Below are 17,500 nucleotides of genomic sequence, written 5' to 3'. Positions count from 1 at the left end.
TGGCCCCTGTAGCACTGGGAAAAGATGATGGAGAAGAGGAAGGTATGGAGGGAGAGAGGGAGAGAGTGATGGATGGCAAGAACACAGCACCTCTGGGAAACACAAACACTGTTGTCAGTTTAACACCGGAGGGAGAGATTGATGGATCATGAGAGAACACAGGACCACTGAGAACGACAGACACCAGACAGAGGAAGGGAGGAGGGGGGAGGGAGGGATGGAGGGATAGGCTGAGAGAGAGTGGAGAGGAGAGGCTAGAGAGAGAGGAGAGGAGGAGAGGACGCGAGAGAGTGGAGAGGAGGAGAGGAGGAGAGGAGAGGGTATAGACAGGGGAGAGGAGGAGAGGAGGGGGTAGAGACAGGGTAGAGAGGAGGAGAGGAGAGGGTAGAGACAGGGTGGAGAGGAGGAGAGAAGGAGATGAGGAGAGGAGAGGGTAGAGACAGGGTGGAGAGGAGGAGACGAGGAGACGAGGAGAGGAGAGGGTATAGACAGGGTGGAGAGGAAGAGAGGAGAGGGTATAGACAGAGTGGAGAGGAGGAGAGGAGAGGGTCGAGGCAGGGTGGAGAGGAGGAGAGGAGGAGAGGGTATAGACAGGGGAAGAGGAGGAGAGGAGAGGGTATAGACAGAGGGGAGAGGAGGAGAGGAGAGGGTCGAGGCAGGGTGGAGAGGAGGAGAGGAGGAGAGGGTATAGACAGGGGAAGAGGAGGAGAGGAGAGGGTATAGACAGAGGGGAGAGGAGGAGAGGAGAGGGTAGAGACAGGGGGAGAGGAGGAGAGGAGGAGAGGAGAGGGTAGAGACAGGGGGAGAGGAGGAGAGGAGGGGAGGAGGGGGTTGAGACAGGGTGGAGAGGAGGAGAGGAGGAGAGGTAAGGTGGGTGTCTGAGGGTCACAGCTGTGTGACTTCACTGTCTGGACGGGAGTATGTGGTGCTGGGGTTTGGTGAGTTCAATATTCACGTGGAGAAGTTCACAGACCCACTCCAAATGGCTTTCAAAGCCACCATCGACTCAGTGGGTTTTGTCCAACACATCTTGGGATCTACGCAATGCAACAATCAAACCCTGGATCCCCAGCTTCCAATTGGCTCATTCATTCCCCCTTCCTGTCCCCTGCAACTATTCCCCAGGTCGTTGTCGTAAATGAGCATGTGTTCTCAGTTAATTTACCTGGTGAGGGTTGAATAAAATGTAAAATAGAGGTAAAGGTTTTTCCTGGACTGTCACTCATCTGCTTCTGTAAATCCCAGCTCTGTGGAGCGAACGGTTCAACGTTGTCCCATGGACAGATACTCCAATCTCCGCTGTGGATCTTTGCTGCTCCTTCAGGGTTATCTTTGGTCTCTTTGCTGCCTCTATGATTAATGCCCTCCTTGCCTGGTCCATGAGTTTTGGTGGACGGCCCACTCTTGGCAGGTTTGTTGTGGTGCCATATTCTTTCATTTTTTAATAATGGATTTATTGGTGCTCCGTGGGATGTTCACAGTTTCTGATATTTTTTTTTATACCCCAACCCTGATCTGTACCTCTCCACAACTTTGTCCCTGACCTGTTTGGAGAGCTCCTTGGTCTTCATGGTGCTGCTTGCTTGGTGGTGTTGCAGACTCTGGGGCCTTTCAGAATAGGTATATACAGTATCACAAAAGTGAGTACACCCCTCACATTTTTGTAAATATTTGAGTATATCTTTTCATGTGACAACACTGAAGAAATGACACTTTGCTGCAATGTAAAGTAGTGAGTGAACAGCTTGTATAACAGTGTAAATTTGCTGTCCCCTCAAAATAACATTAATGTCTAAACCTCTGGCAACAAAAGTGAGTACACCCCTAAGTGAAAATATCCAAATTGGGCCCAAAGTGTCAATATTTTGTGTGGCCACCATCATCTTCCAGCACTGCCTTAACCCTCATCCATAGCTTCACAGGTTGCCACTGGAGTCCTCTTCCACTCCTCCATGACGACATCACGGAGCTGGTGGATGTTAGAGACCTTGCACTCCTCCACCTTCCGTTTGAGGATGCCCCACAGATGCTCAATAGGGTTTAGGTCTGGAGACATGCTTGGCCAGTCCATCACCTTTACCCTCAGCTTCTTTAGCAAGGCAGTGGTCGTCTTGGAGGTGTGTTTGGGGTCGTTATCATGTCGGAACACTGCCCTGCGGCCCAGTCTCCGAAGGGAGGGGATCATGCTCTGCTTCAGTATGTCACAGTACATGTTGGCATTCATGGTTCCCTCAATGAACTGTAGCTCCCCAGTGCCGGCAGCACTCATGCAGCCCCAGACCATGACACTCCCACCGCTTGACTGTAGGCAAGACACACTTGTCTTTGTACTCCTCACCTGGTTGCCGCCAAACATGCTTGACACCATCTGAACCAAATAAGTTTATCTTGGTCTCATCAGACCACAGGACATGGTTCCAGTAATCCATGTCCTTAGTCTGCTTGTCTTTAGCAAACTGTTTTCGGGCTTTCTTGTGCATCAACTTTAGAAGAGGCTTCCTTTTAGAAGCCATGCAGACCAATTTGATGCAGTGTACGGCGTATGGTCTGAGCACAGACATTTTCACTTAGGGATGTACTCACTTGAGCTTCATTAGCTTGGAGGGTACTATGGTGTTTAATGCTGAGCTATAGTCAATGAACATAGGTATTCCTCTTGCCCAGATGGGATTGGTTTCCATTCCTGATGAACTCATTCACTGTGTCTGTGTTATGCAACCCGGAATATATCCCAGTCCATGTGATCAAAACAATATTTAAGCATGGATTCCGATTGGTCACACCAGTTCCTGCACGTTTATCCCAATCACATCAGAAGTAGCTAACCATGAAACATACAAACCTTTCTTCTTCCTTGGAGAGTTCTTTATGGCTGTATGGATGGGGACAGTATATCCAGAGAGTTCTTTATTCCTGTCTGTACGATGCACTGAGAACCCAGCTGGCTGTATGGACGGGGACAGTATATCCAGAGAGTTCTTTATTCCTGTCTGTACGATGCACTGAGAACCCAGCTGGCTGTATGGATGGGGACAGTATATCCAGAGAGTTCTTTATTCCTGTCTGTACGATGCACTGAGAACCCAGCTGGCTGTATGGATGGGGACAGTATATCCAGAGAGTTCTTTATTCCTGTCTGTACGATGCACTGAGAACCCAGCTGGCTGTATGGATGGGGACAGTATATCCAGAGAGTTCTTTATTCCTGTCTGTACGATGCACTGAGAACCCAGCTGGCTGTATGGATGGGGACAGTATATCCAGAGAGTTCTTTATTGCGGTCTGTACGATGCACTGAGAATGGATGAGGACTGTATATCCGGATGAGGACAGTATATCCGAATGAGGACTGTATATCCGGATGAGGACAGTATATCCGAATGAGGACTGTATATCCGGATGAGGACAGTATATCCGGATGAGGACAGTATATCCGGATGAGGACAGTATATCCGAATGAGGACTGTATATCCGGATGAGGACAGTATATCCGGATGAGGACAGTATATCCAGATGAGGACAGTATATCCGGATGAGGACAGTATACCCGGATGAGGACAGTATATCCGGATGAGGACAGTATATCCGGATGAGGACAGTATACCCGGATGAGGACAGTATATCCGGATGAGGACAGTATATCCGGATGAGGACAGTATACCCGGATGAGGACAGTATATCCGGATGAGGACAGTATATCCGGACGAGGACTGTATATCCGGAGATACTCTGTTTCACGGAATCCTGAGCATGTTACAGTCCCTGATGCCTGATTGTGTGCCTCCTGAGTCGAACTTCTTCTCTACCATCTGCATCTTGAAGCAGCTTCAGGGATAAGTTCAATTAGGATCCAATTCTGGAAAGTCGTATTTCTGGTTGTAACGCTAGTGAGTTACTGCCACGCTGGTATCCAAAAGTTATTTCTGGCTGTATGTAACAATAAAGATTCTTAGTAGCTATCACAACACAAAACACAAAAAAACTTTCTCTTTGGTCCTGCCTTACATACCTACACTTATGCTGCTGCCACAAGACGCAGGCCTCCTTACTGTCCCTAGAATTTCTAAGCAAATTTCTGAGCAAACAGGTTGAGGCAGGGATTTCTCATATAGAGATACATTTTCATGGAATGGTCTGCCGATCCATGTGAAAGACGCAGACTCGGTCTCGACCTTTAAGTCTTCACTGAAGACTCATCTCTTCAGTAGGTTTTATGGTTGAGTGTAGTCTGGCCCAGAGGTGTTAAGATGAACGGAAAGGCACTGGAGGGACAAACCACCCTTGTTGTCTCTGCCTGGCCCCCTGGTTCCCCTCTCTCCACTGGGATTCTCTGCCTCTAACCCCATTACTGAGTCACTGGCTTACTGGTGCTCTTCCATGCCGTCCCTAGGCGGGGTGCAATGACATCGTGCCACATCGCTATGCGCCTCTCTATGTTGTAACAATGCGGAGGGCTCCACATAGCTCCGCATTGACATGATTGGTTGACGGTAGTTGGGGGGGCGAAAGATCCTGCATAAGCAAAAAAACAAACTTCCTTGACAACTTCCTTCACAATAGTTCTACTATTCTCCACGACTTCTGCAGAGGCCTGTGAGAGAGAGAGCTTGTGACGGATCATAAGGGCCGAGGGGTTGGAGGATCAGAGACCTGGAGTGGGGTTGCATTGCCTGCTCTGTGAGTTGGAGGGGATCGTGATCGTGCAGGGTACAATAAATTAGAAGGGTTGCAGCAAAAAAATTGAGGAAAACTAAACTTCTGGCGTCAAAAACGACATCCCTTTTTTCCAAAACAGTTGAGCGTCTCTGACCAACTGTCTCCTCAACTTTCTCAGAACGATCTCCTTGACTCTAACCAGTCAGGCTTCAAGACGGGTCACCCCACCGCTCTTCTCTGTGTCATTGAGGCATTGAGGCACTCCAAAAAGTCAAGCAGTTGACTCTCTCTCCTCTGTTCTCATCCTCCTAGATCTATCTGCTACTTCGACACTGTGAACCATCAGATTCTCTTCTCTCAGGGCTGGGCGTCTCAGGTTCTGCACACTTTTGGATTGCTAGCTGACAGGTAATCCTACCAGGTGATGTGGAGAGGATCTGTGTCATGTGTGGTCATGTAGTGTTGCTACCATGCTGTGTTGTCATGTGGTGTTGCTACCATGCTGTGTTGTCATGTGGTGTTGCTACCATGCTGTGTTGTCATGTGGTGTTGCTACCATGCTGTGTTGTCATGTGGTGTTGCTACCATGCTGTGTTGTCATGTGGTGTTGCTACCATGCTGAGTTGTCATGTGTCACTGCAGTGTTATGTTGTTGTCTTAGGTCACTCTTTATGTACTGTTGTGGTTGTCTCTCTTGTCATGATGTGTGTTTTGTCCTATATATATTTGTTTTTATCCCAGCCCCCGTCCCTGCAGACCCTTTGCCTTTTGGTAGGCCATGATTGTTTAACTTGCCTAGTTAAACACATGTTAAATAAAACATTTAAAAAGCTGGTGCTCTCATGCATGGTTCAGTGTTGCTTGCCTCAAAGAGTGCATAGAAGGCATTTATTCTGGTAGACTCGCGTCACTGGGCAGCTCATGGCTGGGTTTCCCTTTGTAATCCATGATAGTTTGCAAGCCCTGCCACGAGTGTCAGAACCGGTGTAGATTCCATCTTAGTCCTGTATTAATGTTTGCCTGTTTGATTCCTTGTTGGAGGTCATAACGGGGATTTCTTATAAGGGTCCAGATTAATGTTTCGCTCCTTGAAAGTTTCAGATCTACCCTTTAGCTCAGTGTGGATGTTGCCTGTATTCCATGGCTTCTGGTTGGGATATGTGCGTAAGGTCACTGTGGGGACGATGTCCTTGATGAACTTATCGATGAAGCCAGTGACTGATCTGATCTGGTAAACTCCTCAATGCCATCGGATGAATCCCAGAACATATTCCAGTCTGGGATAGCAAAACAGTCCTGTAGCAGTCCTGTAGCAGTCCTGTAGCATCTGCGTCATCTGATCACTTCCATATTGAGCGAGACTGGTACTTCCTGATTTAGTTTTTGCTTGCAAGCAGGATTCTGGAGGATAGAGTTATGGTCAGATTTGCCAAATTGGGGGGGGGGGGGGGGGGGGTGGGGGGGTGAGGGATTGCTTGGTATGCATCTCTGTGTGTGGAGTAAAGGTGGACTAGAGTTTTTTTTTCCCTCGGAAATGAAATGCACATGTGAAATGAGGTAAAACGGATTTAAGTTGAAAAGTTTTATAGTCCCTGGACACTAGGAACGCTGCTTCTGAATAACAATTTCCTTGTTGAGTCTGGTCTTAGCGCCAGCATCGGTCTGTGGTGGTAAATAGACAGCTATGAAAAATAAAGATATACTCTCTTTGTAAATAGTGTGGTCAATACCTTATCATGGCATACTCTACCTCAGCAAAACCTTTGGATCGCACAACAGCTGTTACTGGAGGCAGATGTTCTATCTTGACGATGGACCTAAAACCCGGCCAGATGTACGTTATCCATGTCGTCGTTCAGCCATGACCCCCCTCAGTCCCGAGCTGCCCCTCAGTCCCGAGCTGCCCCTCAGTCCCGAGATGCCCCTCAGTCCCGAGCTGCCCCTCAGTCCAGTGGGGCCATTTAGTAGGTTTGCCAATCCTAGGTCGGCGGCGAGGGTCGCCATTCCTAGGAGGAGACTAAAGCGGACAAGACTATGGTGGAGTGGGGTCCACGTCCTACGCCAGAGCCGTCACCGTGGACAGACGCCCACCCAGACCCTCCCCTATAGGTTCAGGTTTTGGAGTCCACACCTTTTTAGTGTTGGTCAGGACGCGAGCTGAGTGGGCATTCTATGTTGTGTGTCTAGTTTTCCTGTTTCTATGTTTGGCCTGATATGGTTCTCAATCAGAGGCATGTATGTGTTAGTCATTGTCTCTGATTGGGAACCATATTTAGGTAGCTTGTTTTGTGTTGGGTTTGTGGGTGGTTGTTTCCTGTCTTCTGTCTTTTTGTCTATGCACCAGATAGGACTGTTTCGGTTTTTTCACATTTGTTGTTTTGGTATTTAGTAGTGTTCACGTTTATGGTCTTGGTTAAACACGTTGAACACTCACCACACTGCGCTTTGGTCCGATCCTTCGTCCACAGAAGAAAGCCATTACAAGATATTACATTTTTGAAAGTCCCCTTGATAGGATCGTCTCAAACCGAGCTCATCCCGTCTATCCCTTAACCCTCCTGTTGTGTTCGTTTCATGTTAATTAATTCTGTGTCCCTGGTCCAAAATGACCGCCCCATTATAGCTGATTATAAATCCATAATAATACATATATTATCACCTAATGTTGTGATAGATGTTTTTAGCAACTTAAGTTCTTGTGAACTTTACAAGTTTTGACCTTCTATTTGCTATTCATGGCCTGTAGGTCTCATTTTAGTTTAAAAAAAGCATCATGTATGGACAAACAAATAACAACAATAACAATAACAAATAATTTGATTAAACATATTGTGCTATTTATCACAGACTACTTTCTCCTCTAATGCATCTTCACTGTCAGTTGTCTGGCCTCTCTCCTCCTCACCAGTGTCATGATCAAAGATATGATCAAGAGCCTCACATACTGTACACCGTTTGGTCATTGTGCTGCCACAGAACGAATTGTGAGCAAGGCCTCAAAAAAGCTTTATATACCAGAGCTGTGAGAAAAGTTCTATATATTATTGAAACAATGTTGTGATTGTTTGTGAGAATGCCAACAGTTGTGGTTCCCGTGGAGGAAAGATTCTATTGGGGAAAGGTTCCCGTGGGGGTTGCCATGGAAGTCAAGAAGGGGAGTGAGGTGTGTGTGTGTGTGTGTGTGTGTGTGTGTGTGTGTGTGTGTGTGTGTGTGTGTGTGTGTGTGTGTGTGTGTGTGTGTGCTCGCTCAAACACACGTTCATGTGAGGGTCTGGAAAAGGAAGTATGTCCATCTGATGAATGAGCATGTGCCTGAACTCAATTATATAGAGTAATTGTAGTCTCACACATTCATTTCTAATGACCGGTCATTTTTTAACCGTTAACAACACAGGTGTACAAAAGTTAAATAAAACACCCAAAATGTAATGAAAATCATCAAAATGTATTTTGTGTGTTCAGATGCCCTGTGAAAAAAAAAAGTCATGAAACCTGATGACAATCAGATTAAATGAACTACACAGAGAGAAAACGTGTACATCGGTCCAATCCGACCTTGAACACAGCAGGAGGGTTAACCTCTGTCTACACGATGGCCAGTAGAACAGATGGAAGAGTTACCCACCCGGATCTGCGAATGACGGGGCGTTTGAGAAAGTTGGGGAGACAGTTGGTCACTAAATCTTCCTCCTTGCTCTAATAGAACTGTTATGTGACTGCTAAATGCCTGTGTATAATATTAATGAACTCCTTTAAAAGCCTTTAAAAGCTTCTTCACTTCCATGCAAGAAACCCGGCCAAAACAGCTACATCATCCTCAAATACCCTACACAACACTAAATCACCCACAAATAGCTGGCATAATGTACTTATATATCTATATATATATTTTTTTTTAAACGCTGACCTTTAGCGCACATAATTTACAACCTGAGGTGGCAATCATCATTTATATACTCTAAACATGTCACTGTTTAGCATAAACTAGCATAAGGCTTCACATTGACTACAATTTGTCTAGGGGGTGTCCTATGAGCAAGGGGCTGGAGTAACGGTGATATTTGTAAAAAACTTATGAGGGTCTCTCTCTCTCTCTCTCTCTCTCTTTCTCTCTCTCTCTCTCTCTCTCTTTCTCTCTAGAGAGAGAGAGGCAGAAGTGATTAATCTCATCCCTGGGCATCTCACCAGATCATCGCCCACCTAGCTAGCTTGGAATACCATGCTATTGTTTGAGGTGAGTGCAGAATTTTGAACATGAAAAGTTATTAATAAACAAATTAGGCACATTTGGGCAGTCTTGACACACAATTTTGAACATAATATGGAATAATTATAAGGAAGAATTAAGTTCATTATGGCCTTTTTCTTGCATTTAAAAGATGATGGTACAAAAAAAACGTGTTTTTCTTTGTTTTACCAGATCCATTGTGTTATATTCTCTTACATTCCTTTCACATTTCAAAAGTGTTTCCTTTCAAATGGTACCAAAAATCTGCATATCCTTTATGGCCAGGGGCTACAGGCTGTTAGATTTGGGTGTCATTTTAGGAAATTTTTAAAAAAAGGGATGAATCCTAGAGGTTTTAATGGGAAACATATGTTTACATTGCCAATAAAGGAAGTGAAATAGATAATAAACTAAAGTGAAATAAACAATAAAAATCAACAGTAAACATTACACTGACAAAAGTTCCAAAATAGCCAGAATAGAAAGAGGAGTGGGAGGCCCCGGTGCACAACTGAGCAAGAGGACAAGTACATTAGAGTGTCTAGTTTGAGAAACAAACGCCTCACAAGTCCTCAACTAGAAGCTTCATTAAATAGTACTCGCAAAACACCAGTCTCAACGTCAACAGTGAAGAGGCGACTCCCGTGATGCTGGCCTTCTAGGCAGAGTTCCTCTGTCCAAGCTCAACGTCAACAGTGAAGAGGCGACTTCAGGATGCTGGCCTTTTAGGCAGAGTTCCTCTGTCCAGTCTCAACATCAACAGTGAAGAGGCGACTCCCGTGATGCTGGCCTTCTACGCAGAGTTCCTCTGTCCAAGCTCAACGTCAACAGTGAAGAGGCGACTCCCGCGATGCTGGCCTTTTAGGCAGAGTTCCTCTGTCCAGTCTCAACATCAACAGTGAAGAGGCGACTTCAGGATGCTGGCCTTCTAGGCAGAGTTCCTCTGTCCAGTCTCAGCGTTAACAGTGAAGAGGCGACTCCCAGGATGCTGGTCTTCTAGGCAGAGTTCCTCTGTCCAGTCTCAACATCAACAGTGAAGAGGCGACTTCGGGATGCTGGCCTTCTAGGCAGAGTTCCTCTGTCCAGTCTCAACATCAACAGTGAAGAGGCGACTTCAGGATGCTGGCCTTCTAGGCAGAGTTCCTCTGTCCAGTCTCAGCGTTAACAGTGTAGAGGCGACTCCCGGGATGCTGGCCTACTAGGCAGAGTTCCTCTGTCCAGTCTCAGCGTTAACAGTGTAGAGGCGACTCCCGGGATGCTGGCCTACTAGGCAGAGTTCCTCTGTCCAGTCTCAGCGTTAACAGTGTAGAGGCGACTCCCGGGATGCTGGCCTACTAGGCAGAGTTCCTCTGTCCAGTCTCAGCGTTAACAGTGTAGAGGCGACTCCCGGGATGCTGGCCTACTAGGCAGAGTTCCTCTGTCCAGTCTCAGCGTTAACAGTGTAGAGGCGACTCCCGGGATGCTGGCCTACTAGGCAGAGTTCCTCTGTCCAATGTCTGTGTTCTTTTGCCCATCTTAATATTTTAATTATATTGGCCAGTCTGAGATATTACTTTTTCTTTGCAAATATGTCTATAACTTCCATAGAACTCAGAGATAGCCTATAGGTCTATAACTTCCATAGAACTCAGAGATAGCCTATAGGTCTATAACTTCCATAGAACTCAGAGATAGCCTATAGACCTATAACTTCCATAGAACTCAGAGATAGCCTATAGACCTATAACTTCCATAGAACTCAGAGATAGCCTGTAGGTCTATAACTTCCATAGAACTCAGAGATAGCCTATAGGTCTATAACTTCCATAGAACTCAGAGATAGCCTATAGGTTTATAACTTCCATAGAACTCAGAGATAGCCTATAGGTCTAAAACTTCCATAGATCTCAGAGATAGCCTATAGGTCTATAACTTCCATAGATCTCAGAGATAGCCTATAGGTCTATAACTTCCATAGATCTCAGAGATAGCCTATAGGTCTATAACTTCCATGGAACTCAGAGATAGCCTATAGGTCTATAACTTCCATGGAACTCAGAGATAGCCTATAGGTCTATAACTTCCATAGAACTCAGAGATAGCCTATAGGTCTATAACTTCCATAGAACTCAGAGATAGCCTATAGGTCTATAACTTCCATAGAACTCAGAGATAGCCTATAGGTCTATAACTTCCATAGAACTCAGAGATAGCCTATAGGTCTATAACTTCCATAGAACTCAGAGATAGCCTATAGGTCTATAACTTCCATGGAACTCAGAGATAGCCTGTAGGTCTAGGTCTATAACTTCCATAGAACTCAGAGATAGCCTATAGGTCTATAACTTCCATAGATCTCAGAGATAGCCTATAGGTCTATAACTTCCATAGATCTCAGAGATAGCCTATAGGTCTATAACTTCCATGGAACTCAGAGATAGCCTATAGGTCTATAACTTCCATAGAACTCAGAGATAGCCTATAGGTCTATAACTTCCATAGAACTCAGAGATAGCCTATAGGTCTATAACTTCCATAGAACTCAGAGATAGCCTATAGGTCTATAACTGCCATAGAACTCAGAGATAGCCTATAGGTCTATAACTTCCATAGAACTCAGAGATAGCCTATAGGTCTATAACTTCCATAGAACTCAGAGATAGCCTATAGGTCTATAACTTCCATAGAACTCAGAGATAGCCTATAGGTCTATAACTTCCATGGAACTCAGAGATAGCCTATAGGTCTATAACTTCCATAGAACTCAGAGATAGCCTATAGGTCTATAACTTCCATAGAACTCAGAGATAGAACTCAGAGATAGCCTGTAGGTCAATGTGGCAGTAGGTCTATAACTTCCATGGAACTCAGAGATAGCCTATAGGTCTATAACTTCCATGGAACTCAGAGATAGCCTATAGGTCTATAACTTCCATGGAACTCAGAGATAGCCTATAGATCTATAACTTCCATGGAACTCAGAGATAGCCTGTAGGTCTATAACTTCCATGGAACTCAGAGATAGCCTGTAGGTCAATGTGGCAGTAGGTCTATAACTTCCATAGATCTCAGAGATAGAACTCAGAGATAGCCTATAGGTCTATAACTTCCATAGAACTCAGAGATAGCCTATAGGTCTATAACTTCCATGGAACTCAGAGATAGCCTGTAGGTCAATGTGGCAGTAGGTCTATAACTTCTAAATATCAACTAAGTCAAAATAGGCTGCATAAAGCCACCAAATGAAAACTGGTTATTTCATGAATATCTCTCCTTGCTGTAATGGGAGATTTATCATATAAACAATCAAAAATGGCATACAAATCACACAATGAAACAATAACAATGCTAGAATTGGTAAGATACAGCTGTGCCATTCTGGAGAGAGACTGGCCTATATTTTCACCTCTCCCCTTCTTCCTGTCTCAAAATGTAAATTTATACTCAAGCCACATTATCTTCAAACATATTCAAGATGTTTTTTAACTGACAGCCGCAACTCAGTAATCAGCTAGGCCTGTTGTCACTCTGGTGCCCAAGCAAGCCGACGAGCTTGTGATATGAAACAATACACAGCTATTTTTTTTTAAATAAGCTAATGATCCTTGATTCCTCTGTGGCTAAATCATGTTAATTTTTCAGGATTTCATGTACACTGCTCAAAAAAATAAAGGGAACACTTAAACAACACAATGTAACTCTAAGTCAATCACACTGCTGTGAAATCAAACTGTCCACTTAGGAAGCAACACTGATTGACAATACATTTCACACATGCTGTTGTGCAAATAGAATAGACAACAGAAATTATAGGCAATTAGCAAGACACCCCCAATAAAGGAGTGGTTCTACAGACCACTTCTCAGTTCCTATGCTTCCTGGCTGATGTTTTGGTCACTTTTGAATGCTGGCGGTGCTTTCACTCTAGTGGTAGCTTGAGACGGAGTCTACAACACAAGTGGCTCAGGTAGTGCAGCTCATCCAGGATGGCACATCGATGCAAGCTGTGGCAAGAAGGTTTGCTGTGTCTGTTAGCGTAGTGTCCAGAGCATGGGGGCGCTACCAGGAGACAGGCCAGTACATCAGGAGACGTGGAGGAGGCTGTAGGAGGGCAACAACCCAGCAGCAGGACCGCTACCTCCGCCTTTGTGCAAGGAGGAGCAGGAGGAGCACTGCCAGAGCCCTGCAAAATGACCTCCAATAGGCCATAAATGTGCATGTGTCTGCTCAAACGGTCAGAAACAGACTCCATGAGGGTGGTATGAGGGCCCGACGTCCACAGGTGGGGGTTGTGCTTACAGCCCAACACCGTGCAGGACGTTTGGCATTTGCCAGAGAACACCAAGATTGGCAAATTCGCCACTGGCGCCCTGTGCTCTTCACAGATGAAAGCAGGTTCACACTGAGCACATGTGACAGACGTGATAGAGTCTGGAGACGCCGTGGAGAACGTTCTGCTGCCTGCAACATCCTCCAGCATGACCGGTTTGGCGGTGGGTCAGTCATGGTGTGGGGTGGCATTTCTTTGGGAGGCCGCACAGCCCTCCATGTGCTCGCCAGAGGTAGCCTGACTGCCATTAGGTACCGAGATGAGATCTTCAGACCCCTTGTGAGACCATATGCTGGTGCGGTTGGCCCTGGGTTCCTCCTAATGCAAGACAATGCTAGACCTCATGTGGCTGGAGTGTGTCAGCAGTTCCTGCAAGAGGAAGGCATTGATGCTATGGACTGGCCCACCCAAACCTGAATCCAATTGAGCACATCTGGGACATCATGTTTCGCTCCATCCACCAACGCCACGTTGCACCACAGACTGTCCAGGTGTTGGCGGATGCTTTAGTCCAGGTCTGGGAGGAGATCCCTCAGGAGACCATCCGCCACCTCATCAGGAGCATGCCCAGGTGTTGTAGGGAGGTCATACAGGCAGGTGGAGGCCACACACACTACTGAGCCTCATTTTGACTTGTTTTAAGGACATTACATTAAAGTTGGATTTTATTGTTCCCTTTATTTTGGTGTTATCCCAGGTGTTCTGTCTAGAATGGTGTTATCCCAGGTGTTCTGTCTAGAATGGTGTTATCCCAGGTGTTCTGTCTAGAATGGAGTTATCCCAGGTGTTCTGTCTAGAATGGTGTTATCCCAGGTGTTCTGTCTAGAATGGTGTTATCCCAGGTGTTTTGTCTAGAATGGTGTTATCCCAGGTGTTCTGTCTAGAATGGAGTTATCCCAGGTGTTCTGTCTAGAATGGAGTTATCCAAGGTGTTCTGTCTAGAATGGTGTTATCCCAGGGGTTCTGTCTAGAATGGTGTTATCCCAGGTGTTCTGTCTAGAATGGTGTTTTCCCGGGTGTTCTGTCTAGAATGGTGTTATCCCAGGTGTTCTGTCTAGAATGGTGTTATCCCAGGTGTTCTGTCTAGAATGGTGTTCTCCGGCTAATTGCATTTTGCCAAATGTTTGAAAGTGCTGTTTTATTGGCTGGTTCATTACAGGAGTTGGGTGTTGTGTTCAGATGAATTACCGTAATATAAACGTGATTTCTGTGTCTCTAAGCACAGTGGGTGGACGACCTAATGGATTCAGCACCTAATGCGTATGGGTCTGGTAAATTTATCTAATGGCTGGTAAACTCTAATCTTATCGGTCACGTTATCCGGGACAAATCTTCATTACAGAAACCCTGAATCGCACACATCCACTTCCATTGAAAAACTGGTACAAAAATACCCCCCCGCACACACAGCTACACACACAGCTACACACACAGCTACACACATAACTACACACACAGCTACACACATAACTACACACAAACATACACACACACATACACAACTACACAAAGCTACACATCTACACACACACACACACACACATACACAGCTACACACACACACACACACACGCTTCTCGGCCCCTAGACTTACTTTTACACTTGGGGAGGGTGTTGCTCCACTGTCCGTTGGACTGGCAGAGAGACTCCACCGCCCCCTGCAGGATGTACCCAGAGTGGCACAGGAAGTGCACCACGCTGTTCAGGTTGAACTGTGATCCCTGGGTAACGCCAAAGGTAGGGTTGCCCGGGTGACCACATGTGATTGCTACGGACATAAATAAGACACAAATATCCAACACTATCAATGAACCTGAAATCAACTGTCAACACGAGCCAAAAACACATACATTATAGGACGACCGAAGACTACAAGCCCCCTATAGGACGACCCAAGACTACTTGCCCCTATAGGACGACCCAAGACTACTTGCCCCTATAGGACGACCCAAGACTACTTGCCCCTATAGGACGACCCAAGACTACTTGCCCCCTATAGGACGACCCAAGACTACTTGCCCCTATAGGACGACCCAAGACCACAAGCCCCTATAGGACGACCCAAGACTACTTGCCCCTATAGGACGACCCAAGACTACTTGCCCCTATAGGACGACCCAAGACCACAAGCCCCTATAGGACGATCCAAGACTACTTGCCCCTATAGGACGACCCAAGACCACAAGCCCCTATAGGACGACCCAAGACTACTTGCCCCTATAGGACGACCCAAGACTACTTGCCCCTATAGGAAGACCCAAGACTACTTGCCCCTATAGGACGACCCAAGACTACTTGCCCCTATAGGACGACCCAAGACTACAAACCCCTATAGGACGACCCAAGACTACTTGCCCCCAATAGGACGACCCAAGACTACTTGCCCCTATAGGACGACCCAAGACCACAAGCCCCTATAGGACGACCCAAGCCTACTTGCCCCTATAGGACGACCCAAGACCACAAGCCCCTATAGGACGACCCAAGACTACAAGCCCCTATAGGACGACCCAAGACTACTTGCCCCTATAGGACGACCCAAGACTACTTGCCCCTATAGGACGACCCAAGACTACAAGCCCCTATAGGACGACCCAAGACCACAAGCCCCTATAGGACGACCCAAGACTACTTGCCCCTATAGGACGACCCAAGACTAAAAGCCCCTATAGGACGACCCAAGACCACAAGCCCCTATAGGACGACCCAAGACTACAAGCCCCTATAGGACGACCCAAGACTACTTGCCCCTATAGGACGACCCAAGACTACTTGCCCCTATAGGACGACCCAAGACTACAAGCCCCTATAGGACGACCCAAGACCACAAGCCCCTATAGGACGACCCAAGTCTACAAGCCCCTATAGGACGACCCAAGACTACAAGCCCCTATAGGACGACCCAAGACCACAAGCCCCTATAGGACGACCCAAGACTACAAGCCCCTATAGGACGACCCAAGACTACTTGCCCCTATAGGACGACCCAAGACTACTTGCCCCTATAGGACGACCCAAGACTACAAGCCCCTATAGGACGACCCAAGACTACTAGCCCCTATAGGACGACCCAAGACCACAAGCCCCTATAGGACGACCCAAGACTACTTGCCCCTATAGGACGACCCAAGACTACAAGCCCCTATAGGACGACCCAAGACTACAAGCCCCTATAGGACGACCCAAGACTACAAGCCTCTGTAGGACGACCCAAGACTACAAGCCCCTATAGTACGACCCAAGACTACAAGCCCCTATAGGACGACCCAAGACTACAAGCCCCCTATAGGACGACCCAAGACTACAAGCCTCTGTAGGACGACCCAAGACTACAAGCCCCTATAGGACGACCCAAGACTACAAGCCCCTATAGTACGACCCAAGACTACAAGCCCCTATAGGACGACCCAAGACTACAAGCCCCTATAGTACGACCCAAGACTACAAGCCTCTGTAGGACGACCCAAGACTACAAGCCCCTATAGGACGACCCAAGACTACAAGCCCCCTATAGGACGACCCAAGACCAAATTTACCTCAAAAACACTATCTCTGGGTACCATATCATAGCCATTATCTCTGGGTACCATATCATCATAGCCACTATCTATGGGTACCATATCAAAGCCACTATCTCTGGGTACCATATCAAAGCCACTATCTCTGGGCACTGTTTTACCCATATCATAGCCACTATCTCTGGGTACTTACGGACACATACAGGGGTGCGCCCAGACCAGCGGTGGTCCTGTTCACAGATGCGTACAGACACCCCGATGAGTCTGAATCCCGGGTTACACTGGTAGACCACACTACCTCTGTAGTTATAGTTCTCTCCTATGATCTGACCATTCACTATTGGTTCTGGGGTACCGCAGTGACCCGCTAGAGACGAGGGACAGAACAGAGAGAGACAGAGGATACAGTCACATACAGTGCCTTGCGAAAGTATTCGGCCCCCTTGAACTTTGCGACCTTTTGCCACATTTCAGGCTTCAAACATAAAGATATAAAACTGTATTTTTTTGTGAAGAATCAACAACAAGTGGGACACAATCATGAAGTGGAACAACATTTATTGGATATTTCAAACTTTTTTAACAAATCAAAAACTGAAAAATTGGGCGTGCAAAATTATTCAGCCCCCTTCAGTTAATAGTTTGTAGCGACACCTTTTGCTGCGATTACAGCTGTAAGTCGCTTGGGGTATGTCTCTATCAGTTTTGCACATCGAGAGACTGACATTTTTTCCCATTCCTCCTTGCAAAACAGCTCGAGCTCAGTGAGGTTGGATGGAGAGCATTTGT

The 17,500-nt window shown here is 46.4% G+C and overlaps 1 protein-coding gene across 1 annotated transcript in view; it reads right to left on the bottom strand.

Moving 5' to 3' along the window:
• Positions 1–17,500, bottom strand: part of LOC110518582 (CUB and sushi domain-containing protein 2) — a 552,259-nt gene that overhangs the window by 91,682 nt on the left and 443,077 nt on the right. The window contains 2 exon segments of the mRNA XM_036953653.2: positions 14,788–14,961; positions 16,905–17,078. Coding sequence (XP_036809548.2) covers positions 14,788–14,961; positions 16,905–17,078 — 348 coding nt within the window.

Source organism: Oncorhynchus mykiss, chromosome 18 (assembly GCF_057628025.1).
Source record: "Oncorhynchus mykiss isolate SJ-2025 chromosome 18, ASM5762802v1, whole genome shotgun sequence".
Classification (NCBI taxonomy): domain Eukaryota; kingdom Metazoa; phylum Chordata; class Actinopteri; order Salmoniformes; family Salmonidae; genus Oncorhynchus; species Oncorhynchus mykiss.
This window is presented reverse-complemented; position numbering and strand designations above follow the sequence as displayed.